Source organism: Marmota flaviventris, chromosome 7 (assembly GCF_047511675.1).
Source record: "Marmota flaviventris isolate mMarFla1 chromosome 7, mMarFla1.hap1, whole genome shotgun sequence".
NCBI lineage: Eukaryota > Metazoa > Chordata > Mammalia > Rodentia > Sciuridae > Marmota > Marmota flaviventris.
In genome coordinates, this window is record NC_092504.1 from 57580445 (window position 1) to 57608326 (window position 27882).

The 27882-nt window shown below is 33.6% G+C and overlaps 1 protein-coding gene and 1 pseudogene across 7 annotated transcripts in view; both read right to left on the reverse strand.

Moving 5' to 3' along the window:
* The window catches only part of Ankrd17 (ankyrin repeat domain 17), a 147646-nt gene that overhangs the window by 104819 nt on the left and 14945 nt on the right, over positions 1-27882 (reverse strand). The window contains exon 1 of one of the 7 annotated variants that reach the window (XM_071614336.1): positions 10929-13085. The exons of the other annotated variants lie outside the window; for them this stretch is intronic. Within the exon in view, the coding sequence (XP_071470437.1) occupies positions 10929-10982 (54 nt within the window). The 5' untranslated portion in view covers positions 10983-13085. Of the gene's footprint in view, positions 1-10928; positions 13086-27882 lie in introns of those variants that run through there. 7 annotated transcript variants of the gene reach the window in all.
* LOC114104669 (DDB1- and CUL4-associated factor 8 pseudogene) lies at positions 17396-19682 on the reverse strand (annotated as a pseudogene).

Here is a 27882-nt window from a genome sequence, read left to right on the forward strand (position 1 = left end):
ATAAAAACTCATAGTAAATTAAGAAGTAAAGGGACTATCCCCCCAAATAATAGAATCAAGAAAGAACAACAGATAACCTCATACTTAGTGGTCAAAGACAGTACTTTTCCTACTAAGATCAGGAAGAAGAACAAGATGTCCACAGTCAACAATCCTATTTAAAACTTTACTAGAGGTCCTACCTAGGGCAATAAGTATTAAAGAATCAAAAGGCACAGAGATGGACAACAGGGTAAAAACTGACTTTATTTGTATATATGGTCAGATACACACAAAAAATCCTAAGATCTAATAAACAAAGAAACAACAAAAACCAGAAGAAGAATTTAGTAAGCCTACCGGATACAAGGTCAATATAGAAATATTTGTTGTATTCTTATACAAAAGCAACAAACTACAAAATAAAAAGAATTAACATTTTCAATATCAAATACACAAAACACTCAGGGACCAATTTTAAAAAGTATCTGCAAGATCTGAATAATGAAGACTACATAACAATACCGAAAGAAATTCAAGAAAATATTTAAAAATTGTGTGTGCATGTGCACATACATACACACATGAATTTACCGTGTTCACTGTGAGGTCCACAATTAGGTGGGATATGCAAAACACACTTCTAAGTATGAGGCCAAGAAGTCACCAGTTTGCAGCCTCTGCTGCAGATGTCCAAATTTTTACTTTGGAACAATACAGATCATCAGTAAACTGAGTTCTTAATTTTCTTTTTTTCAAAACCAAATTGCAATTCATCAGTAAATCCCTGGCTTCCAGTTTTTAAAAATAATATGAAGCTTTTTGTTTATTTTAGGAATGTTTTCTACTGCAACATATAACAACTCCTTTATAAAACCCAAAGAGAAATTTTTTTTCTTAGACCTAAGTTTTAGAAATATGAGATCTCCAAATCACTAGCATACATATCAAAGCTATGGACTACACAAACCTCAAAACTCATTAAGTTTCCCAATTTCACTTTGGTTGCCAGTTAACTAGATCCATGTACATTATGTATGTTTTTCTGTATTCTACTCTTGCCCTGGTCTTAATTTACCTTTGTATTTTTATTTTTTATAGAATATGTATTTATGAACTACTTTAAATTCTTTTAGGGTATTAAGTACTTTATAAAAACATACAAATGATTTTTAAAATTTAAAGAGAATCGAGTTCCCTGTATTTAAAAGTTTACCATTTAATCAAAGACACAATACAGACTATAAAATATTTTAAACATATGTGGTCTCATTATTTTCTCATAGGGGAAAAGGATGAGGGATAATGCACATCAAAGGGAGAGAGAATAGGGTGGGATATAAGACTTAGAAATAATAATGGTGAATAGGTTAGCAGACAGGCAATTAGAACAGCAACAGGGTATTAGATAAGAAATCCAGTTGTAAATTTAATAACTAAATGAAGTTTTAGAGAAACTAAAGGGTACAAACTAATTTTAGAGATTTAAGAACACAGCAATAAAATGCTTCTTTGAAACAATAGACAAAAGCTTATAATATTTAAAATCTCAACCAACAGGATCACCTGGGTTGATTTACATTAATATTAATGACTCTTAGTTCTACTTCCTCATTTCATAAGTTCACCTAAACAAGGTCAAGAACAATTCAAAGATACTCTCAAAGAAAAAAATATAAAAGATTATTCACTGTACAAGAATAACTTAAGATAAAATGGAAAACAAACATTCACCATGTTCAAAATACAAGCCTAGGTAACTGAAGTCATCAAGAATAAAGCTATTCACAGAAAATCAGACTATAATATTATAAACTCAACACAATGAAATAGAAAGCCCACTAAATAGTACTTAAAAATTAATACCAACATAATTCACATTCTCATTTATTCAACTTTCTAAAATATATATTCTTTAGTAATTCATAAAATATAAATTCTTCATAAAATATAAAATGATAATCTGTCAAAATTTTTTCCAATGACAAATGATGAGCTTCACACTAATATTTTGGACACTGTGTATAGTTTATAGAAGAGAGTACTTTTCTATCCAATGTTATTTCCTGTTACTTTATTTCATGGAGAAAACCAAAAACACAATAGGAGAGAAACAGAGAAAAATATTTGAAAGATATAACAAAATACTGTACAGCTGTAACACAAAATCTTTCCTTTGTGAGGGATTATGGCTCAGTGGCAGAGCGCTTGCCTAGCATGTGTGAGGCACTGGGTTTGATCTCCAGCACCACATTAAAGAAAAAAAAAAAAAAAAAACCCAAATAAACAAAATAATGGTATTTTAAAAAAGAAATCTTTTATTTCTTTCTTGGTACTGGTGATTGAATCCAAGGGTGCTTGACCACATTAGCTATATCCCCAGACCTTTTTGAGCCAGGCTTTCCCTAATTTGAGACTGGTCTCAAACTTGAGATCCTCCTTACTTACCTTCTAAAGCAGCTGAGATGAAATCTTCCAAAGTGTGTGATCACTTAAATGCAGCACATATTTTGGAGAAAATCATAACGAATGTTTTCTTATGAAATACAAGAATTTACAAACTATATTTCCCAAACTTGCTTAGACAGTTCACAAAAATGTTTGTCTTATGATGGAAGGTCATAATTTATAAATACAGAATATGTGACAAGGACAGAGGAAATGGCAATTGGACAAATTCAAGGTTAAGGATAAATTCCAGCTAAGGATAAATACCAGTAAGATGAAAAAAGTTAACAAATTGAAAAGGTCTGTGTGAAAATAAATTAGGATGACAGCAAAATTCAAACACCAAGTGGCAGATCAAAATCTGGACAATCTGTAGCAAGGAAAAGAGTGGGTACCAAAGCTGAAAGAAAGAGAGTAAATGACAAAAAGACCACATAGCATAAAACACCAAAGCAGTTTAACAATGGTCCAACACTATTTCTTATCTAAGAGTCCTTTAGAATTTGGAGGCAGTGAGAAAAATTGGCCTTCGAAAAGTTGAAAAATGGAGATGTAGATGTTACTGAGATTTCTCTTTTCTAAGCAAACATATTTATTCCAACACCAATATTCAAATTGTGATAAAATTATAGTATGCATAAACATACTATATAAACAGGAGGAAAGTATAAAGTAAATTTTAAATGACTACTTTGCTATTATACAAAAAAAATTTGAAACAACTTAGTTTTCGAATAATATAAATATTATCAGAATCTTATTTTTCACTTTTATAGACAATATAATACTGAACAAGTCTCATGAGAAAAAAATCTTTCTTGACTGCATGAAAACCAAAGTGACACTTGTGACTAGAATGAATAGAAAGTAAATCTATAGCCTTCAAAATGAAAAATATTCAAACTTGGCAAATACTTCATATTATTTGTTTTGCTTGCCAAGATGAGTGATTAAACAATTACAATTTATGAACTCCATTCCTAATCATTCAGTAGAATTGTAACATAAAACATTTAATAGAATTTACAAATGCATGCTAGGTTGAGTGACACACATCAATAATCCCAGAGACTTGGGATGCTGAGGCAGGAGAATAGAAAGGTATAGGTCAGCCTCACCAATTTGGCAAGAGCACTATCTCAAAAAATAAAATAAAATAAAAGGGCTAGACATACATAGCTTAGTGGTAAAATACCGGGGTTAAATCCCCTGTGCATACCTCTCCCGAAAAAATTACAAATTCTTTTAAAATTTTTCTTTATTCCACAAGCAAAACAATTTTCTAGTTATTTCTAGTTTCTCCTTCCACTATGGAGTCCCCAAACTCCTTATTTTCAGAACCTCTGAAAGACTAGGATAGGACTTATAATTTTAAAGCAACATTTAAATTACCACACCAAGTATTTTTCCACTTCTTAAACTTGCTATATGGTAGATATATATATATATACAGCTATACAAGTGTCAGAAATAAAGTTGGAAATATTTAATAAATTTAAAACAATAAAATGGTAAAAGAATATCTTTCAATCAAGTAGACTAAGTCTAAATCTTAGCACTGTCCCCTTACAAACTATAAAATTTGGGCAATATACTAGTAATCAATAGTTATTCAAGTGTAGTCCACAGGATCTATGGCAATCCCCAAGACTCTTTCAGAGGTCAAAATTATTTTTATAATACTAAAATGGCTACTTGTGTGTTTTACCATGTTGACATTCCCACTGATACAAAAAGCAGTGGTGGGTAAAATTGCTTTTTAACTCACATCAAGACAAGACACAAATCTATGCTAGTTAATAATCAAATATTCTTCTGTGTCATGCACTTATAATCCTTTAAAAAGTGATGGAGATTGGAGGGGGGGGTACAAGACCAGTTTCCTTTATGAAGCACGAAAAAGTATTAATTATTAAAATGTTCAACCTTAAGTAGATGGCTTTTATAACATTCTGTGTGACAAACCAGGAAGCACTTCTGCTACATACTAAAGTATTTCAAGAAAAACTTGCAAATGTGAATGGAATAAGACACTATTTTACAAGGAACACCACTTTTTCTTAGACTATATTTATTCAAACTTATCTGTCAGACATTTTCTCAAAAAAAAAAAAAAAGAAAAAGAAACAATAAGCCTATCATTTCAAAACAAAATTCACATTCTGTGTTTTTAAAGATTAAATTCCAGTTTTAGCAAAATGAGAATTTTGGAAAACTTATATTTGATACTATGCAAGTCATAGCTTCCCAGTTTCTGAATTCTCCAAAATTAGTGATATTAGGAAATGTGATTTTAAAAGAAAATACTGTAGAATTTTAAGTAAGTATTTTCCAAATGAAGTGTATGATGTTACAAAATCATGCATTGTTTTGATACCTTCCAAGTACAGAATAAACCAGTGAATTTTAATCTAACATAGTTTACAAAATTCACTGATATTTTTTCAGATTTCACATTGCTACTAATCTTTAAGAAACTACCACTCCTCCCTAAGTGGTATTAAAAAATATCCACAATTATCTCAAAGGGCTCTGAACATACTCTCCCCATTTTTATCCTCATATCAGATTTTTTCAGAAACTTCAACCAAAACAGGGTATTGCAACAGCTTTACTCATCCCTGAGACTCAAATTTTCATCTGTCAAAGGGGGGATGATAACAGAAGCACAGTATTGAAGTTATCATTGCTTTAAAAAAGAGCATTTATTTAAGGGTCAACTCCTAAGTGCTATACTATAAACATTTACATAAATTACTTCATTTGTTCCTTAGAAACCTTATATGAAGTAGGTACCTGACTCCACAAAGAATCAGAGGATGAAATAAAGCAAGGATTTGTGCAACACTTGACACAGATTCATTTATAACTTAAATACCCAATACATGGTGGCTAATTTGCTAATTACTACTGCCATCACACAATTATGGGGCCATCCTACTTATGAGACAAATCCAGCTAGTTATAAGGCTGATTCCATCCAAGATCAAATTATTAATAGTCAAGAATAATCCAACTACTCACGAAAACAAAAGTTATAATCTCACAGACATTAACAGGAACACCTCATGAAAAGTCATTTGTTTTGATAAATTTGGAAGCTACATATAGTAAACCAAATCAATGGTTAAGTAGGACTTTGATATTCACCTATTTTGTAATGATCAAGTTATTTCATGTCTGACTGAGTTCTTTTAAGTGTCAAAAAAAATAAAAATAAAAATCCCTGAATTAAGAACCAGGAAAGTGCCAATGTTTCTGCATAGATGTACAGATAATACATAATAAATTAATTTACAAACTTCTAGTTACACTACCTTTTTTTGCAAGCCATCTGGAATCTCCATATTCCACTAAAATATGTCTTTATGGGGATATTAATTAACATAAATGTATATATTAGCTACCTTCTGCTATTCTCCCATGCATTCTCCCAAAGCTGATATATGAAAGCAATGTTGTAACTTCTGCCCAATCCTTCCAAGATAAACTAGACTTCCAAATAAGAGCATCCACAGTCCATAACGTACTAGTAGGAGCATGCATGTTTAATACATATAAGCATGTGTATATTATATACATATATACACTGTTTTATATGATAAGGATAAAAAAATCATCAAATAAAAAGATAAAAATGAGATCCAGAGAATTTTGAGAGCCACACACTCTTAAGCATATATTACAGAAGGAGATACATAAAATAGACAATCTAAAGATGTAGATAAAGGATACAAGAAAGGATACTGGCTTTCTAAGGGCACTGCTGAAAACAGGTTTCAAACTATTCAGATAGAGCCAATGAAGTAAAATATCAATATTCACATCTGCATGCAACCTGAATTCAAGACTATTTAAAATACCAATAATAAACATTTATTTTTCTGCACTTTCCTTTTGTGAAATAAAATTAGCTGGACTAACCTTATGGAATTTCTAAAGTGTCCAGCACACTGCAGGTACTTAGTAAATATGTGAGTGTAATTATGAGATTTTATGGTCCAACATAATTGGACTTAATTCCAAAACTTTTCAATAAATGAGAAATATTCCTTGTAATGACTCAAATAATTTGTATATTTTTTCCAACTTTTTAATCTCTAGACCTACTTATACTTATCTCCTAAGAGTTACTCCAACTCTTCCTAGTAAAAGATGTCACCATGGTTACACTAAATATAACTTTAGAAATCTATAAAAGATTTACTGGTATAGCATATGAACAGTGTACATTATATAAGTTAAAACATTTTATAGGATAAAAAGAAATATACCAAGAAACTGTCAAAAGAGGCTATTTATTACTTGGGAGAGTTGGTATCATTACCAAAAAGTAATGGTAAACAGCAAGTGGATTTTCCCTGTTTACCCACCATTTACCACTATTAGTCCATAGTCCTGACAAATGGGCAAAAAGGGGGGGGGGGGGGAGGGGGCGGGGGGGGGCAATAACTTCCCTGTAATTCTTTCAATCTTATTTAAAAATCAAAAACAAAACAGCCCTCTGATACCAAGATAAATACAAAGCAAGAAAAAGTTCTATAATAAACCTATTTACTTTGCTTAGATCTGACCCTTATTCAGTTCATATCTAAAGAGCTCGGTCAAATCTCCAAATCCATTGTGCCTAAGAAACAACCACAGAGTTGGGGCTTTATCTTACTAGAAATATTCTTATCTTCATAAAAATTGCTTTTTTATTTTTATGTTTCATTTTTGCAGTACTGGGGTTCAAATCCAGGGTCTACTGCAGGCCAGACAAGTACTCTATAACTGAGCCACATCCCCAGCCCCAAATTGCTATTTTTAAAAGTAAAAAAAGATCAAATACTATATTCTGACAAAAAGCATCCTGAATTTAAAGTACCATTTGATGGGGCTGGGGATGTGGCTCAAGCGGTAGCGCGCTCGCCTGGCATGCGTGCGGCCCGGGTTCGATCCTCAGCACCACATACAAACAAAGATGTTGTGTCCGCCGAAAACTAAAAAAAAAAAATATTAAAAATTCTCTCTCTCTCTCTCCCTCCCTCTCTCACTCTACCTTTAAAAAAAATAAAAATAAAGTACCATTTAAGTATTTGTGAAGATGCCTCATTTCTAAGTCAATTTTTATAGGAAACTACTAAAACTGGTTCAATTATAAATAATAAAATCAGAATATATGGTAATCAAGTTTCTGAAATGTTTCCTTCTGTTCAGAGTGTTCATATTTTTAAAAAGTCTACTTATAAACCTCAGGTTCATATACATAGTCCTTGGTCATACAAATTTAGGATATACAAAAAAAAAATCAAAAATTTGGAAGACTTTTTCTTCCTATTGATTTAACTACTAAGACTCACATCATTGGAAGAGCATGAGAAAAAGATTAACATTAAACAGGGACGAGAGGTGGGAGGGAAAGGGAGAGAGAAGGGAAATTGCATGGAAATGGAAGGAGACCTTCATTGTTATACAAAACTACATAAGAGGATGTGAAGGGAAAGGGAAAAAAAATCAAGGGAGAGAAATGAATTACAGTAGATGGGATAGAGAGAGAAGATGGGAGGGGAGGGGAGGGGGGATAGTAGAGGATAGGAAAGATCGCAGAATACAACAGTCACTAGTATGGCAATATGTAAAAACGTGGATGTGCAACCAATGTGATTCTGCAATCTGTATACGGGGTAAAAATGGGAGTTCATAACTCACTTGAATCAAATGTATGAAATATGATATGTCAAGAGCTTTGTAATGTTTTGAACAACCAATTAAAAAAAAATAAAGTAGAAGAAAAAAAAAAGACATCAAAATGTTAAAATTATGATCATGTCTCAAGAAAAATAACAAACATTATAAGTAATAAGTATATGGGTTCTCATCCCTATTATTTTTAACTCTACCTTTATTTATTTTCCTATTAGAGTTCCTTTTACAGAAAGGGGGCAAAGGAACAGAAATAGGTTATTCTCTTTAATCCATTACCCTAAACATTTGAAAAGTAATCATACAAACTGAAAGCAACCTTTTCTAGTTTAGTTATCAATTTTAGAAACTTCCATATTTTAACTAAAAAAAAAAAACAACTTAAATTTATGTGGGTATATATAATAAGCAATCAGTTTAAAAGGTAAACCACAGTATCATGAGAACTAATTTGCACTATGTCCACTTACGACACTGTTCCCTTTTACCAAGATATTATAATAAAAGCACCTTTAAAAAAATTCATGATTCAAAGGATCAAGCTACAAAAACAGAAAAAAATAGAAGTTCAACCTTAATTTAACCTAAATAGAATCTACATAAAATTTCACATTGTGAAAATAATAGGAAACAACCGTCAAATAGCTCAAAATATAAAATTGTCACTTGGTAAGTAGAAAAATGTCATTATTCATTTTCAGACCTTTATACAAGGAGGTAAATTTACTTCTTAAATTCATTTTTCTGGAAAGCTTATTTAATACTTATCTATTTACTTACAATATGAGGTGCTTTAGAAAATAACACATTTCACCTTAGAGTTACTAAATGTATTGTCTGCACTTTTATTTTTAGCATGAGATCATTATAAGTACTTGTCATTTTGGAAAATAATGTTATTATTATTATTACTTGGAAATTTTTCACATCTAGCCTACTCATTATAAACACTAATTAAATCATAATATTTAAATAGAGCATACCATTCACTTAATATGGTTTAATGCAACAGGTAAAAAGAAACCAAGTGAATTAAGATAGATAGATGAAAAATCAGGACCAACAATTAAACTGCAGAAGTTATTTTAATAATAACAATGAATAAATTAGGTAATACAAAAACTTAACCAATTTTAATGAAAAGCTAACTGTAAGACAGTGTTTTAAAAAATTTGTACTTAAAAGCATAAAACTATGCCTAAGTGGATTTTTTCACACCAAAAATAAATAAAACTTCTACAATCTATTACATGCTGAAATTTTAAATGGCCAAGGGGAAAAAAAACGTTAAGATTCATCAACATCTATATTTTACTTCTGTAAAATCCAAAGCATAATTTTTAAGTGCAAATTAAAATGTGTCACTATAACTTTATAATCTAATTAGAATTTTAAAAACTGAGCCACTAAAAAGTCACATGACCACTCATAATTACTAAAGTCTCTTGATGAGAGTGTAAACAACTACTCCTAAGTAGATAATTTTACCACATTGTTTTTAAGGGAACTCACTAATAGTACCAAAGGAAAGAGAGAAAGAGGGAGGGAGGAAAGGAAAGGAAAGAAGACAAGAATGGAAATTAACCACAAAATAGTTTTTAGCAAAGGGGGGAAAAGAGTATGTTGGCAGGTGTCTGCAAGGAGGTAGATAATACAATGGAATCAGTTTTCATTCCGCAGAACCACCATGAGACTTGCTGCAATGTCAGCTCCAGGCACACACTGAGGGACTCCAGAAAATGCTCATTGATCATGCAGCACTTTATAATGCGCATAGGCTTTTTTCTCCTACTAACCCCGCCTAGCTTCTATTTGCAGCTTCTCCTAAGCCCTCTCCCCACAATAAAATCTTTTCCTGGAGACAGCGAAATAGTTAATAAAAATTATCCTAGCAGCCTAAGTATTAGGAATATCACTCACCATCAGAAAGCCTCTTTATCTAAATTAGGCAGGTTTTTTTTCTTAATGAGGAAAAAGAAAAACAAAACAAAACAACAACAACAAAAAAAAAACCTACTACCAAGCAGATAAGAAAATGGGATTTAAGTTCCTTTATCTATAAATACAATTTTTGGTAGTATACTATAACTAAGGACAAAATCAATTATAGTTTCACCTTAACATGTATTTCCTTGATTTATACAATTTTTATAAAACTGATGCAGTTGGAAATATATATATAATTTGAAATTCTTACAGCTTGAATTACTGGAAAATTTTATTGATAGCACTCTAGCATTCAAACTCTAAAATTTTAGTTTCTAAAATTTTAAATTTCATAATGTACTTAATAGTAATCAAAGTCACATGAGAAATCTAGGATCAGAGTGTGCCACCTAAATTAAGCAATTAGCTTTATATACTTAGTTTTAAGATAAAATAACCAGCCATTTTTAAAGAGTTAATTGGAAGCACAGCTTTAGGCTTAGATATGTAAATGAATTCTAAGACATAAAATACTAAACCTACTCAAAGCTGCTTTGCAGACCCCACCTTCTAATGAGTTAATCTAAAGGTCACCACCACACAAGGCTTTTTATTAAGTCCAAACCCCCTCTCCGTTTTTTATTTCCCTACTGAACACGTATCTGCAATTTATGAAACATGAAGTTTAAATAATTCTAGACTTATATGGTAATAGTATGAACCAGACTAACAACATTCTCACACGGAATAAGGTCTGACCGTGTCCTGCTTTTATGCTCTGCCTCTCTTTTGCTCTCTCCTCTAATCTACTCATCTGTAAAATAATTCCAGCAGATAAGATTTCTTTGTTAAGATTTCAACTTTCATTTCATTTACAAACCTAACCCTACCTCAAGAATGTCTTCTAGAACATATGCTTCCATTTCAGCCGCTGTCTCCACCATGTTTTATCAAACTGCCATGTTTCTTACTGCACTATGATTAGATCATTGCCAGCAGGAACACTCCTCTGTGTCAGCAAGGGAACAGGAAATGGAATGTTCTATTACATGCCTAAAGCAGCTTAGCTGTTCACTAGCCAGGCATCTACCAAAAGAGCAGGGGTGACTCACTGTGTATTTTTTAAAGACACAGAAGCTCTATTCCAAAGCAAACTTATGTCAAGTAATTTCAAAAGACAAAATAGATAAAGTCTCTTATTTTACCAATTTAAACTTCAAAATACTAAGATTTCCAATAAGAATTATATGTGTGCGTGTGTATATGTTTTTTTTTTCTTTACTTTTTTTTTTTTTTTTAAGTCATTTAACACGTCTGGCTTCCTGGTTGAACAAAAGAGATTGAAGTGGGTTACACAGCGATTTATCTTTGGTGAAACCTTGTAGTGAGATTAATGGCTGTATTAAAGATGCAAAGAAGTAGGGAAGATAATGTTAAGTTAGGAATCTGCAACATTAGCAAGTGGATTATATAATACTTGAGAGGGTAAGAAATAATTATCTTAGATTTTTTTTCTTTTAGTGGTAAATTGGCTTTCAATACACAAGTTTGTAAATACCTATGAGAATGAGATTAACATTCAACTGATTTTTGTTTACTAAATCAAGAAATTATACACCATGGGTACATTTACTTTCTGGTAGTACCTTTAACTTCATTTACTAACCAAATAAATGATCTGTTTTTCCCTTAGTAGACTTTTATAAGTAGCATAAGAAATTTGGCATATGTACTCTATCAACAAGATAGGTACAATCAACAAGAGAGGCACAATTTCTTCTAAAAAGGTTTATATGAGGGACTGGGGTTGTGGCTCCGTGGTAAAGCGCTTGCCTAGCATGTGTGAGGCACTAGGTTCGATTCTCAGCACCACATATAAATAAATAAAATAAAGGTCCATTGACAACTAAAAAAATATTTTTTAAAAAGTTTATATGAGATGAAATTGGATAAATTATCTACTACTTAAGTTTTTGGTATTTAGGAAGAATTAGTAGTATGCTATGCAACGTGTAGGTATTTTTTTTAATACCTACACTTTTTTAATACATGTTATCAAGCCCTAACAACCCATCTATGTATAATGATTTAAAATAATAAATGTATTATTGTGCCTTTTTAAATGCTTTGTGAATACCAACTGACTTAATTCTCACATTAATCATAAAAGGTGCTATTATAATCACCATTTACACATGTGGAAACTAGGGCACAGACAGGCTAAGCAACTTGACCAATTATTCCCAGCTAAACTAATTCAGGTGAGAAGCTAAGACTTGAATGTAGGCAGTTGGCTCCAATTTCTATCTTCACAATCACCAACTATATTGTCTTCAGGTGGAATTATTCTCATTTTATATATAAGGAAACCAAGACTCAGACAGGGTACACAGTTATATAGGAGAGTCAAACTCAGATTCAAATCCAGAATAGTGACTCAAAAGGATAAGTGGAATTAATAGTAAAGATATAACTGTTTTCCTTCAGACCATACTTATTGTTTTCATTTATGTATATGTATGCTTGGTACTTGGTGGCTTCTCAAACAAAGTAATTTCTATTGCAACTTGGCTTAAAAAGGAACCAGTGAACTGCCTTTTATTATTTCCTACCCTCCAGGTCAATTATTTCTATGCTTCAAAGAGATTTAGGAAGTATTAACTTCCATCTTTTGACTAAGTAAACAGTCGCTCTTCCTCAAATGTAAGCAACCTGACTCAGGATTAAGAATCTCATAATACAGCACTCATTTTCCCCATAAGCCAAGAACAGACTTCCTAAAGTCTTTGAAAAGAAATGAGGACCCCTAAGACTCAAGTCAACCAAACCATTTACTTTGCCCCTTCTTTCTATTCTGATTATGGAGTACTGCTCTTGTAAGTTTTCTGTTAAATTTTTATTTATTTTTGTTTGGTTGGTAGTACTGGGGATTGAGCACACACTCTTCAACTGAGTTTACATCCCCAATTCCAAGATTTTATTAATACGTGATTATGGTTTTCCTGTTTTATAATGGGTATCAACTGTCCCCCATATAGACTAGAAGATTGATGAAAGCAGAAACACTTCATTTGCCAATCTGCCAATGCATACCCAGAATCAAAAGTTTTACAGAGCAGGCACTCATGTATCTGTTGATTGAATAAACAAATTCAACAATAAAGGAATTATCAAATATCCAATAATGAATTCTAATCCCTTTTAAATTATCACCACCACCACCAGTAATGATTAGGGTGATAATGATAAATGTAAAAGGAAATAAAGCCCAGGGTCTTGTGTATGCTAAGCACACAGGCTACCTACCATTGAGCATACCCTAACTCTTACTAAAAATAATTTTTGATAATGAAAACATTTATTCTTTGACTATATTTTGTGCTTTCTAAAAGCACAATTATGGGGCTGAGGCTGTAGCTTAGTGGCGGAGCACTTGCCTAGGATGTGGGAGGCACTGGGTTTGAGCCATAGCACCACATTAAAAAAAAAAAGTTATTCTCTCAACCTATAACTACAAAAAATTTTTTTGAAAATGTTATTAAAAAATAAAAGCACTATTATTAATATCATGGCCTGTTTTGTTAATAATGATGACCTGTGCCACAGCACAAGGCAAAAGGAGATTCATATCCCTGTGTCTTAACATCCATCATCATAAAAGTGAGCCAACTTCAGTTCAACCTCACTTGACAGACAAAACAAAAATTGTCTTCCCATTTGTCTAAAATGGATATCAACGGCAAAACACCTTTCAGGTTTTGCCAGTGGCAAAGACATTAAAGTATAAATAATAGTTATTGCTAAGTACAAAATACAAATAATATAAAAACAAATATGTGAACCACCACATAAAAATAATGTAAACTCACAAAAGAAAATATTGACTAAAATAAGATTCAAATGTCCACAGTGAAGTCTCACATTAAAAAGGAGGAAAAGGATAGAAGTTTAATAAATGTCTAAGACCAGGGCTACTCTCACTAAATAGAGAAAAAGAAACCAAAATTAAAAACATGTAGAAATGTGCTGACAGGCACCTATTTTGTATGACTTAACACCTTGTTGGTGTTTGTTGCTCTACATAAAAACTTTCTCTTTTTTTTGGTGCCAGAGATTGAACCCAGGGGCACTTAATCACTGAGCCACATCCCCAGCTCCTTTTTATATTTTATTTAAGGATCTCACTAAGTTATTGAGGCTGACTTTGAACTTGCAATCCTCCTGCCTCAGCCTCTGGAGCCCCTGGGATTATAGGCATACACCACCAAATAGAAAACTTTTTAGAATCAACAATTCCTTGTAAAGAAGTTCTGTTTCCACCCATCAAATATACATTTCTTTCTATTTAAGAAATGCCTGGACTCCAAAATCCACTTCTTTTCCTACTAGAGATTAACGTAGGAGTGCTTTACCATTGAGCTGAATCTGCCCACTGGTTTTTTTTTGTTGTTGTTGTTGTTTTTTTAATACTGAGACAGGGTCTCCTACCTAAATTGTCCAGGCTGGCCTCAAACTTAAGTAATTGGGATTACAGATACCCACTACCTCTGGCTCAAAATCCACACTTTCAAACAGAATAGATAGATAACTGGTAGTAAGACAAAATGACTTCATTCACCAGAACAAAAACAAGCTACTAGAGAGTAGTAAACTACTAGAAAGTTGTAAACTGGTAGAGAGAGGCTCATTTCTCATACCACCAAAAAAAAGCAAATAAATAAATAGACAGGAAAAAATAATAACCAAGTATTTCTTAAAAGTATATAAATTTTGGGCTGGGGTCGTGGCCCAGAGGTAGAGCGCTCACCTAGAATGTGTGAGGAACTGGGTTTGACCCTCAGCACCACATAAAAATAAAATAAAGGTACTGGATACACCTACAACTAAAAAATAAAATCATCATCATCATCATCATCATCCAATCAATAAATGGGCCAAGGATGTAAGCAGACACCTCTCAGAAGATGACATACAATCAATCAACAAATGTATGAAAAACTGCTCATCATCTCTAGCAATTAGAGAAATGCAAATCAAAACTACTCTAAGATTTCATCTCACTCCACTCAGAATGGCAGCTATTACTATTATGAATACAAACAAAGATGTAGGGAAAAAGGTACACTCATACATTGCTGGTGAGACTGCAAATTGGTGCAAGCAATATGGAAAGCAGTTTGGAGATTCCTTAGAAAAGTGGGAATGAACCACCATTTGACCCAGCTATCCCTCCTCGGTCTATACCTCAAGGACTTAAAAACAGCATACTACAGGGACACAGCCACATCATTGTTTACAGCAGCACAATTCACAATAGCTAAACTGTGGAGCCAACCTAGATGCCCTTCAGTAGATGAATGAATTTAAAAAAATGTGGCATTTATACACAATGCAATATTACTCACCAGTAAGAGAATAAAATCATGGCATTTGCAGGTAAATGGAATTGGAGAAGATAATGATAAATGAAGCTAGCCAATCCCAAAAAAACAAATGATCTCTGATATAAAGAGTCTGATTCACAATGGGGTAAGGAGGGGGAAACAAGGGAGAAATAGATGATCTCTAGATAGGGCAAAGGGGTGGGAGGGAAAAGGAGGGGGCTTGGGGTTAGAAATGATGGTGGAATGAGACGATTATCCAAAGTCCATGTAAGAAGACACAAATTGGTATGAATATACTTTGTGTACAACCAGAAATATGAACAATTGTGCTCTATATGTGTAATATGAATTGTAATGCATTCTGCTGTCATATGTAAATATAAATAAATAAAAATAAAAAGTAAAATGTATAAATTTTGTCATCATAACTTTGATTTTTCTCTTTCCTACACTGTAAGACTGATCAGAAATATGAAACTGAAGGTATGCAACAGCCTAGACCAAGCAAAAATGAAAGAATTAAACAGAATTTAAATTAAAAAGCTAATAAAATTTGCTAAGACTTTTGAATGTCCATATATTTAATTAAAACAACAATGTATCCCCATGATATTAACTTTTATCTCTCCTAAACCAGTTATGCTATAAATGATGAAAGGTTCCAGACATATATAGAGAGCAGTAGAGTAATATTGTTTATATTACCACTATAGTTTTTTTAATTAACTATAGTTTTACCTATAAAATTAAATACATATACAAAGAAAACATTCACAGTATAAAAGAAAAATACATACAGGGAAAAATAAACCTCTCACCAAACCCTGAGACACAACTAACTAATGTAATAACGTACAAATTTCAAGCACTTCTTAGTGAAGATCAAGTTTTCACAGGTTAACATCCATGGAATTCTACCTATCACAAATCAAGAATATTCAATAACAAAAAAAAATTGCATCTGTACTGCACATGTACAAGTTATTTTAGGGGGAGGGCGGGGTCTCAACTAAATTGTGTAGGCCTCTCTAAATTGCTGAGGCTGACCTTGAACTTGTGATTTTCCTACTCCAGACACACAAATTGTAGGAATTATAGGTATGTGCTACCTTGTAAAGCACTCAGTAAATATTTGAACAAATGAATGATCTGGCCTTGAAAAAATTCATTTCAGCAATATTTTAAAATACTTAAAATTATACTAATTCCTTATTTGTACAATATACTACTAACGGATGATGGCTACTTTTTTTAAAAATAAGTCGCAATTTTATATATCCTCAATTTAAGGCTTGTTACTTAAGCCTTTTAAATACTGTCCACATTATCTAGAGGTATGTTTGTCATTATTCTGGAGATTCTGGTGGCAATTAATTATTCTTATTTTTAAGTATCTATATAAACTTGATCATGAATTTTGACAAAGTTTACCATTAAAATCTTCAATGTTTTGTTCCTCTTCTTTGATCAATTATAGTCTGTCCATTTTTCCCATAATCTAATAAATAAAACTTAAAATGCAAAGTTATCCTATATACAGAATGAAATATAAGCCCAGTTTTGTCCAAATATGAATAAGATACTGACCAAAGTAAGAAATAAAGCAGTTAGTCCCTTTTTTCACATCTCTAATAACAATTTTCTCTGTTGGACACTTGCACTGGTTACCTATGAGGGATCACACCATAAATTCAATGCTTTTCCACTATTTCACAACAGGTTCAATGTATATAAAACTGATAAAATATTCACCCCAAAATTTATCCATACGGTACATTTTTTCCAAGTTTGACTTGTTTTTTTAACAATATTTATACATAACATACGGCCTCTAATAGTGATAAGGAAGACTGCTACCATCAATTTTTTTTAATAAAATATAACAAAAGAGGTAATATCCTTCTCCCTTCCACCCCTCTCCAGCCTACTTCACCAGATCTACTTAGGGGGTGATGGGATGAAGGTAAGAGAGTAAAGGATACATAATCAAGTGCAAAACACTGTGGAAAGTACAGAGAATGAATGAGATAAAGTGAAAAGTGTGGAATGGTTAGGGGATCTAAAGACTTCCCAGAAAAATAGGATCCTGGGTTGCTCAGGGAGGGAAAAAAAAAAAAAAGACAATGAAACTGTCACAGACTTTAAAAAACAAAGGAAAAAACCTAAACCCAAGAGGGAGTGACATTCCTACCCTTCACCCTGGCACTGTGGTACTGAACAGTCAATTGTTCCTCATACCATCTCCATATAGGAAACAAAAGAGATTTAAAGAAAAAGAAGCCACATTCTCTAACTCTAAATCAGTTAACAAAACATCCCTACTATCCCCCTCAAAAAAACTTCAGGAAGAAGCCATTTCTGCTAAGTCCTTAACACCTCTTCACAGAACCCCACTCCTGGGTGCTCTCTGTTGGTTCAATGTCCTCTGATCTGTCATCCTCCCGAGATGTATTTATATAAACAAAAAGTGTGAAGTGTGTTTCTGCTGGATCTAAGGGTATGGGACAAGAAAAGTGGTATCCAGGCAGGATCAGGATGGGAGCCCCAGCCCACTCCTCATAGGTATGAGGCCTCAGGATGGCATGCACACACCAATAAGGGCCCTCCTCTTAGTACTCTGTGTCTGAGGAGCTCAGAGATTCTTCAGATTCCAAGTCTATGGCTCCAATCCCAGGTGCTGGTGATGGTGTCTCTGACTCAGGTGATATATAAGGAACCAGAGCTTGTGGCTATCAAACAGGACAGTGTGTTGTAAGCTATCTTCATCTCACTCTTGCTTGTTCTTCTTAATCAGATCCTTTAACCCTTGTCAGCTCAGTGGAAGCTTCAGCTGCGGGTGTGCCCATATCTTCATGATGTAGGCCCCTGGTTGCCAGCAATGGCAAGTGAGGGTAGAGCTCAAGACAATTTATCACACCTCCCTTTTCCCCTTCTGTGAACTGAATGATCTGGCAGAATGATTTCTTGCAGAGGAAGATGTGCCCACTCACCACAAACTCACTCTTGGGGCTATAGAAACTGACACCTTTCACCACAGCATTATTTCTGTGGCCCTTATATCTCTTCACACACTGGGCTCCATCACTCTGAGAGGAGTTGGAAAAGAAAAACATCTTCATCATTATAAAGAGTTCCTGGACAAAAGTTCTGTGCCATGGTGGCTATACACAGACAGGTGATGTTTGCTTTGGACTGTTTACCAGTGAGTAAATTCTAATGAGGACAGAATTTCTTGAGTATTCCAATGTTCTCATTCTCATCAATTTTCCTCTGGTCATGAATCCTTAAAACTGGTCTTGTCCACCTACTGCAAACCAGCAGGTACTGGCATGATTTATGGAGTTTGTATACTGCTCCACTTTCTTCTCTTTCTCTTTTGTCACCACCAGCTTCAAAGCTGGCCAGTCTTTGTCTCAGGTCAATGGTGAAAATAATTGCATCTTCAAATGCAGATGGAAACATATAGGGTACACAGAGGGAGAATCTGGTTCCAGGGCCAACTTGTAGGATGCTCCCTTGTGCTGGGCCATACACTTTGTATGCCTGTAGCACTGGGCAGACAGTTCTGCTACTAGAACCTGCCCATCCCCAGCACAAATGGCTAAGGTGGAATCAACACTGTTGGGAAGGAATTTGGCCTAAAAGATATTACCTTTGTGGCCACTCTTGAGTATTGGCTACTGCCATACCTAATCCCAAACCAGGTCATCATCACTGCCACTGGCCAGTCAGGTGCCATGCTGGTACTGACACAACCAGTATGGCCCTCAAGTCCATTCTTTAGGTGGAAATTCTGAACAGACTCCTTCTTACCCCACAGGCCTCACATACAAAGTGGGCACTTGAAACCAGCTCCTACTCTGGAAGGCTGGAGTAGGGCTGTTGTCTCCCGTTCTTCATGGACCCCATGGTCATGGTTAGCTTGCTTGTGCTAAACACAGTGCCATGATTGCTTTTATTCTTTTTCTTCTTCCTCTGAGCAGTTACGGACTCAGTTATCATCACTGATACAGTGATGGTCAGTGTCCACATGCTATCCGTTTCTTTACCTGCGCTCTCTATGCCTTGACTTTCTCTACTGGTGAAATTGGGGCCACCATCACACCTAGTCAAGCCCAAACTCTGGTCTAAGGCCTCTACTTTAAAGCCTGAGAATGCCTCCCTTTCCTCCTTAACTCCAAATATCTCCTCTGGCTTGTTAGATGGGCTTCCATTAGCTAAGTATGTTTTCCCATTTATGTTGCTCCCTTTGCTGGACATCACTAAAGTAAGGTCAGGCTGAGCTCCTTCCTAAGAAAATAGGTCTATAGATTCAATTCAAGGGCATGGTGTTTAGCTGGGGCAGTTATAAGCACAGGCGCTGACGAAGCTTAGCAGCCCACTACCACTGGAGTGATCCTTCTGACAGTGGCTGCTCCAACTATTCCAGGCCCAACCACTGCTGCCACCAATGCCACCCTAATCTTACATGGTATACTGTACATTTTCAAATAAAGATAAAAACTAGTACATGCATAATTTACTTCAAAATTTTTTTGTTTTGTTTTTAAATAGGCTAAATCTACAGATGGTATAGAACTTTCAATCTGGTTAGCAACATATTAACTGTCCTCTGCTCCAAAGCTATAGGTAATAGTTATCTACTAACAGATATGCACGACACAAAAATCTCTCTCTCTCTCTCTCTCTCTCACACACACACACACACACACACACACAAAATCAGGGAATAGCAATTATAAGAAAAATTTGAAACCCAAGCCAAAGACACAGAGAATAATTCAGTTGTAAAAACTACCCAAGTTTTGATGCATCCCACTGTTCTGTCTTTCCTCCTCTCGTCCTTAGTGGTCTGAGGTCCCTGATATCAAATTCCAATTAGTATGGTCTCGAGATATCTGTTACTACTTTATTTCTAGCCTAATTTATTCCTAACAAATCTTGAATGGTTTGCAAGGAATTATTTCAATTACCAAACACTACCCTTTCAAACTCAATTCCATCTATTAAGAAATGTATTAAATTGCCTCTATTCATCATGGGCTAGGCTAGAAATTACAAATTGGGACACCATTCCCTTTTCCATTAACCTGATCCTGACCACTCACAATCATTAGGCGTTGTCACATAAAGAGAATCTCAGAACATGACTGTAACATTCAAAAGTTCCCCAGGTGGATATATACACAGGATTCTATCACAATCCTCAGGCATATTTATATAAATAAATACTGATCTCATCCGGGCACCTATAAATTTAGCAGGTCAGAGGGCTGAGGCAGGAGGATTGCATGTTCAAAGCCAGCCTCAGCAACTTGGCAAAAGCCTCCTCAAAACAAAAATATAAAAAGGGCTAGGCTCTGTGATTAAGCACACCTGAGCTAAATCCCGCAGTACAAAAAGAAAAAAGAAAGAAAGAAAAGAGAGGCTGGGGTTGTGGCTCAGTGGTAGAGCACTTGCCTTGCATGAGTGGGGCATTGGGTTCGATCCTCAGCACCACATAAATAAATAAAATAAAGGTATTGTGTCCTATAACTAAAAAAAAAAAAAAAAGAAATGAAATACTGATCTCAGCTGGGGCAAGATGGCTGCATCTGAATTCCCAACTGTTCAGGAGGCTGAGGTAGGAGGACTACTTGAGCCCAGGAGTTCCAGTCCAGCTTAGGTAACATAGCAAGACTTCATTTCAAAACTAAAATAAAGTACATTGATCTCATTTGATGTAACTCTGTACTACCTCTTAGATCATCATGTGGATATCTCAGATCACACTATCTTAGAACTAATGTTACAATTACTTTCAACTTCCCTCATAAATTTCAGATACCTAATTATTATGAAATCTCCCACAAAAAGTAATGCCATATAAGAAAACAGCAATTTTTATTTCCATCTCATTTCTTCCAAGCTTTCAGAAGACAAATATTGATTCCCAATAGCTGTGGTTATCCCTGACCACATGACTTCTACTTTAAGGACAAACCAGGTTTCTAATCCTGGTCTTTAATACTTGAGACAAAAAGTCATCTCATCTGAGGCACTAGAAAGAAGGAAGACTCAGGATTTTCTCATATTTCCATATTTTTCACAATAGTGTTTATGTGGTATGTCAGAGAGTAAAGGGGTAGGAGAGGGAGAGAGAGAGAGAGAGAGAGAGGAAAAAAGGAGTTTCTTCAGACAGGAATCAACATTCAAAATTCAGAGCCGGTTAAGAAAGAATCATGTACCCTACATAAAAATTCTAATATAACTTGCTTATTTCCTAGAATTAACCTCTATATTTCCTATTTCCTAGAATTAACCTCTATATTTTTTCTATTTCTATCTCAGTTTATAAAAACAATCAAGCCCTAGAATGTATTTGTTCTCCAAGAGTAGTTCTGATAGGTAGACAGGTAAATGCATCATATCTGCCACATCTTTAATATTATAAATATGGTGCAAAGAACTTGGAGTTTTTAAATAATTACAAGGCTACAAAGCCACAAAATGAATAAAAGATCTTTTGCATTATCTTCCTACATCAAAATGGCGAAAACATTGTTACATTGCTATCTACTGTCAGTTGAAGAAATGAGCACTGACTGGCCTCTCCTTTGTTTTCCTCCATCTCCTAATTTTATAGATATTATTTTTATATTTTAAAGGTTTTTAAGACATGCTACTTCATTAATTAAGTCCATTTTATCATTTTTTTAGATTGATTCTAAAAACTAAAGATCAATTAAGTACATTTGTAATGAGGTAAATGCTGTCACTAAAGTCAAATATAATGTTGTCATTTATACATTACTGATTGAAGAACTTCATATATTTTAGACTAATGAAAGTAGACTAGAATTTTCTAGCTTTCTTCAGTTATTTTTGAAAGCCCAAGACTGCTACTGTAGGGCACTATTTTCTACCACTCCCCACCACCATACCATATCCTCTATCTTAAAATTATGTTTTTCATTTTAATATAGTATCTCAAATACTTTCATATACAGTGAAGTGCATAGATTTTTCAAGTAGAAAAAGATGTGCTTGTCCTCATATAACAGTGTAGTTGGGCATAAGAGCTATGAGTCCTAATCTATTTTCTCTTGAACAAAGAAATCACTACTGTTTTACTATCATCAAGCATTCAATATGGCTGCTAAGAATTCAAATTACTTAACCTTCTATATTTTATTCTCTCTGGGAGTAATTTAGGAATTTTCTTTTCATCCTATGATTCTGAAACATTACCAGATGTATCTAGAGGTGGATCTTTTCTCATTCATCTTGCTTGGTACTAGGTAGACCTTTCAATCTAAAAACTCATTATTTTTTCTCCAACTTAGGAAATTTTCATTTTTTGTTTTTTGCTTTTTTTAAAATTCTTTTCCTTATTTCCTAGTCTCTACTTTTAAAGCTCTATATTTATGGATATGGAAACTATGTGATATGCTTTCCAAAACTCTTAAATTTTGTCTCAAATTTTTCCATATTTTTTGTTTCATATACGCACATAGTTTCTCCTCTTAATTCCAAATCACAATTTTGACTCATGCTAAATTGGTATTTAGCCCAACCATTAATTTTTTTCTTTATAATATTCAAACCTTTTCTGGTTCTTTGACCCCTCTTCAGTGCAGCTATAATTAATCATTATGTGCTTTTAAATCTTAAATTGTTTTAAATCTTGATGTTTTTCCTTGAAGTTTTCTTCTGAATGATATCTGAGGTAAGCTGTTCTTTTATTCATCTTATCCTCTTCCATCCTCTTGATCCTCATGTGTTTGATTATCCCTGTTTACATTGGTGAATAAAAGATTTGCTTTAGAGAGTACAGTGATTGTGTGGACTTTCTCTAAGATTGTCCAGTTTTGTTTTTCCAAGTAGTCTCTCCCTTAAATGGGAAAGCACTGTTTAAGCAAGTAGAACACATGGATAGGAAATCAGCTAGCAGGAAACAGACAAAACTGCTTTTCCCTGTTATAGTAGTAGTATGTCTACTTCTCTTTCAGGTTGCAATAATCAGTGGAAATGCAGGACAAATTATTTAAGAGAGCAGTTCTTAAACTTGAGGCCTAAAGGCAGACATGCTGCCTTGGGCTGTGTAGGCTGGAGAAAGGTCAGAAAGGAGGCTGATCCAGCACTTTGGAAAGTAATTCTTCAAAAAACTGTTGATTATTACCCAACTGTACAGTACTGTTCTTTGTATTTGTTGATTTCAAGTTTGGAGCCATTCCGAGGTTTGCCTGGGAAAACCTGAGCTTACCTTGGGGTATCTTGGATTCCAGTTTCCTCTGGATTTGTTGTCGATCCAATTCCATGAACTTTCTATCTTCTTCAAAATTTCTGGTCCTCTGATGGTACCTGTAGTGGACTATGAACTGTAATTTTACTGTTCAACATGTTTTCTCCCTATTCCCTTTTCCAAATAACATAATCCCTCTTTTCTATGGGGAACATGTTTCATATGGTTTGTGTAAATGGTAGCCTCATGACCCACGTCTGCCTAGAAATCCTAACCCCTTCTCCTTTGACAGACATCTTTACTAAAAATAAAGCTAATACAGAAGAAAAACAGAGAACAAAAACATTGAGAGAAACAGTACCAATGGCATTATTCAAGCCTGTATCCATTCGTACACCTAAGTTAGATCCTCTCACTTCCCTCCTCCGAAACATGTGAACACACATTAAGATTATATTATAAAGTAATGAAGTCCTTCTGCTCCTCTTTAGGGTAGTGGAATTAATATAATAGTATCTGTTCCTCCTCTTCATAATTATGGTTTAATTTAATTTTTAAACAATATCAGTGGGACATTGTGAGGAAAACAGTTGAAGGAACATGCTCAACCCACCTATTTAAAACAAAAGTCCAATAAATACCTATAATATAAATCTGAAGGCATCAAGTTATAGCTTTGTAGTTTGTTAAATATATAACAAAGAAACAGCTATACATTTAAGTAAGTAGATCTTATCTTCCCATATCCACCATCTTCAAATGTCTAGGAAGAAAAAAGAAACAGATATAAAAACCAACTCTCTCTTGACTTAGTTTTTTCCTAAGTCAAGATTCCAATAGTTTCAGAAAGAAAAGAAAAGAAAGGATAAATGGTAGTGACTTATAATTTTTTAACCAATTAATAACAAAACAAAATTTTTAAAAACCCTCTGAAAGAGTATATAGAAACAAACCCTGAAAAGAAAAATTCTGTAGCTGTTGGTGTTATCATTTGAGAGACAGGAGAAAGACTGTTTACTGTTTAATTTTAGAGGGATAAAAAGGAGGAAAGGGCAATTAACTCATTAATTGACAAAAAATGAAATCCAGTACTCCTGACCTAGAATTCATACATGCTTCACAAACCTATGCCTCAAGAACTCTATAACCTCCTGGAATAATTTGCATAATGCAGAATGATGTAAGTATGTTTTGAGGAGTCTCCAACTAAAGTCCATAACCTAAAAATAGTAAAGAAAGCTATTTCTGACTGAAAGGACAACTTCATTCCAGAATTTTATTTAAGAATTAAATTCAGAGAAATATCAAAATAAGTTAAAGAGTACCTGTAATAAGTAAAACAGTATACCGTGCTAGCTATATAAACTACTTTTAATGGCTGTGGAGTATTCCCATATTATGACCTATTTTCCAATTTATTTAAATTTTGATTGCATCTGATCTTTTGCAATTACAAACAATGCTGTAATTGACTATCTTTGTGAGATACATATATATTCATCTCCCCCCCCCCCCCCCCGTGTCCCTTTCTGGTGATTGCCTTATCCATAAAGGGGCAGTTCAAACATCACCACTTTTGCAGGTGTTTATAATACCTAACACGCTGAGTAATTATAAATAACCTCAATAGTATTTTAGTGATTGCTTACTGTTTGCTACACATAGTTTTAATTGCTTTTATGCATATCACTTCATTTAACCTTCATAGCTTCATAAGTTTGACAATTTTATCCATAATTTGTAGTTGAAAAAAAATCAAAGTAAAGATGATGTTACCTGCTAAAGGTCAGTAAATTATGGAAATGGAATATGGTCTGTCTCACATCAAAGTCTGCTTTCTTAATTCCCATGCTCCAGCGCTACTTACTACCCTTTTATGGCCTCTCTAGTGTAATTACTCAAGAAATGTGTTTCCTATAAATCAAAGGACTTACTTATTCCACCTAGGACTTTACAGATCTACAAGAATGGAAAGAGTCCATGATACACTATTAATTATAAAGAAAGTTTCAGCCAGGCGAGGTGGACTACACCTCTAATCCCAATAGGGGAGAGATTTTCAACTCTTCCTCTACTGTTAAATTTTTATAGTCTACCCTTACTATATGATTTAATACAACAAAAAAAGATGCTTTAAGATTTCTCCAACATAAAATAAATAAATCAAAAATAGTGTTCACAGTTTAGTATTATTGGTACAAACTTTAGAACAGGCTAGATTTATAGGATGTTATCATATTCTACAACAGAATTAAACTTATTTACATTAGATCTTAGTGAAGCACTTCGATTTGGGCATTACCTGAATAACAATTATATATGTTTTAAATCATTCCCAGTTCATCTGAAATAGATATAAAATGAATAGTACAACAAACAAGAGTACTAGACTGATAGTGCAAGAAAACTATACAACAGTTTGTTGGTCTGGCACTAATAGCATTGGAGGACATTCAAGCCCAAAGTTAGATTAAATAAGACTAATGACATCGCACAAGTTGGTGAGAGCATTATATAGATGCTAGTGCTGCTCTTTTCTTCTTCATAAAAGCACTTACACTTTTTACTAGAAATCTGTGAGACAATAAGGAAGGAAAGGAAAGATGCCAAGTGTATAAGGCTTAGAAATAGGAGGAAATTTTTGCTTCAAAAGACCACTGTCTGAAGATAGGCATTGTGGCAACTTGGGAGGCTGAGGTAGGAGGATCACAAGTTTGAGGCCAGAGTTAGCAATTTAGCTGACGGGTTGGGGGTGTAGCACAGTGGTAGAATATTCCTTGTTTTAATCCCAGTACAACAAAACAAAACAAAACCAAAGACTGCTGCCTGGATTTACTGAAAAATATGTAAAATTAGTTTGTTAACCATAAAATCCTACATAGATGCTACGTGTTTATCAAATAATAAAAGAATTTGCTTAATACAAAACAAATTTTAGTTATGTAGGCCTTCATCTTACACAAATGCAATGTGAATATACTAAGCAGATATAATTTAATCTATTACTCTTTTGTATAAATAGAAGAAATAGCATTTCAAATAGTGGGAAATGACAGACTAAAACAGCTAAGTCAATTGATTAACTATCTGGAAATATAAAATTAAGTTCCTATCTCCCTCCAAGTACCAATATAAATTTGAAATAAATTAGATAAATGTGATAGAAATCCAAATGTCCATTAACTGACAAACAGATAAGCAAAATGTGATATACAGTGTATACAATGGAATATTATTTGGTGTTAAACAGGAAAGAAATCCTGTCACATGGTACAATGTGCATGAACCTTGAGAAAATTAAATTTTAACAACAATCACACAAAAAAAAGACAACTACTATATGATTTCACCTATAAGAGTTACTGAAAGTAGACAAGTATATAGAAACAGAAAACAGAATGGTGGATTCTGGGGGTAGGAGGAGGGGGAAATGTGGACTTGTTACTCAATGGGCATTACTGTATAGTTTCAGTTTTTTATGAAAAGTTCTAGAGATATGTTGCAGAAAAATATGAATACACTTACCACTACTGAACCATACAAAAACAGATTAACTTTTAAGTTTTTCACCAATGTTTAAAATTTTTTTATTATTTAAAGAGATATGCAATAAATTATATGTTACATTAAAAGTTACTAAGCTATACAGCCCAAACAAAGCACTTCATCAATCTCATTTCTTGCAATTTAGTGGCAAACATGGTTAAAAACAGCATAGGAAGACTGGGATTGTGGCTCAGTGGCAGAGCACTTCCCTAGCAAGTGTGAGGCACTGGGTTTAATCCTCAGCACTACATAAAAATAAATAAAATGAAGATATTGTGTCCAACTAAAAAAAAAAAAAAAAAAGCATATAAGATTAAAACAAAAAGGGATACATATAAATTGCATTTGTAAAACATAAATCTTCCTAAGACTAATGTACAAAAGAAAATATTTTCTCCTAACATATCTGAAAATCTAACATGAAGCAGATAATCTTCATAAAAAATAAATGAAAATGTTACTGTTATCAAATCCAATACTGACAATACCATATCATAGCAAATACTCACCATTTAGTATCTGATAATCTATGACTACAATATGAACAGATTGAGGGAACAGGGAGAGTAGATACCAAAAACGTATCTGGTAAAATTTAGTATGGGCATTCAAAAAATACAAAACAATTTACCAAAATTATATTAGTCATAAAATTCATCAGCATCAACTGCCTTAATATAAAAAAAATCA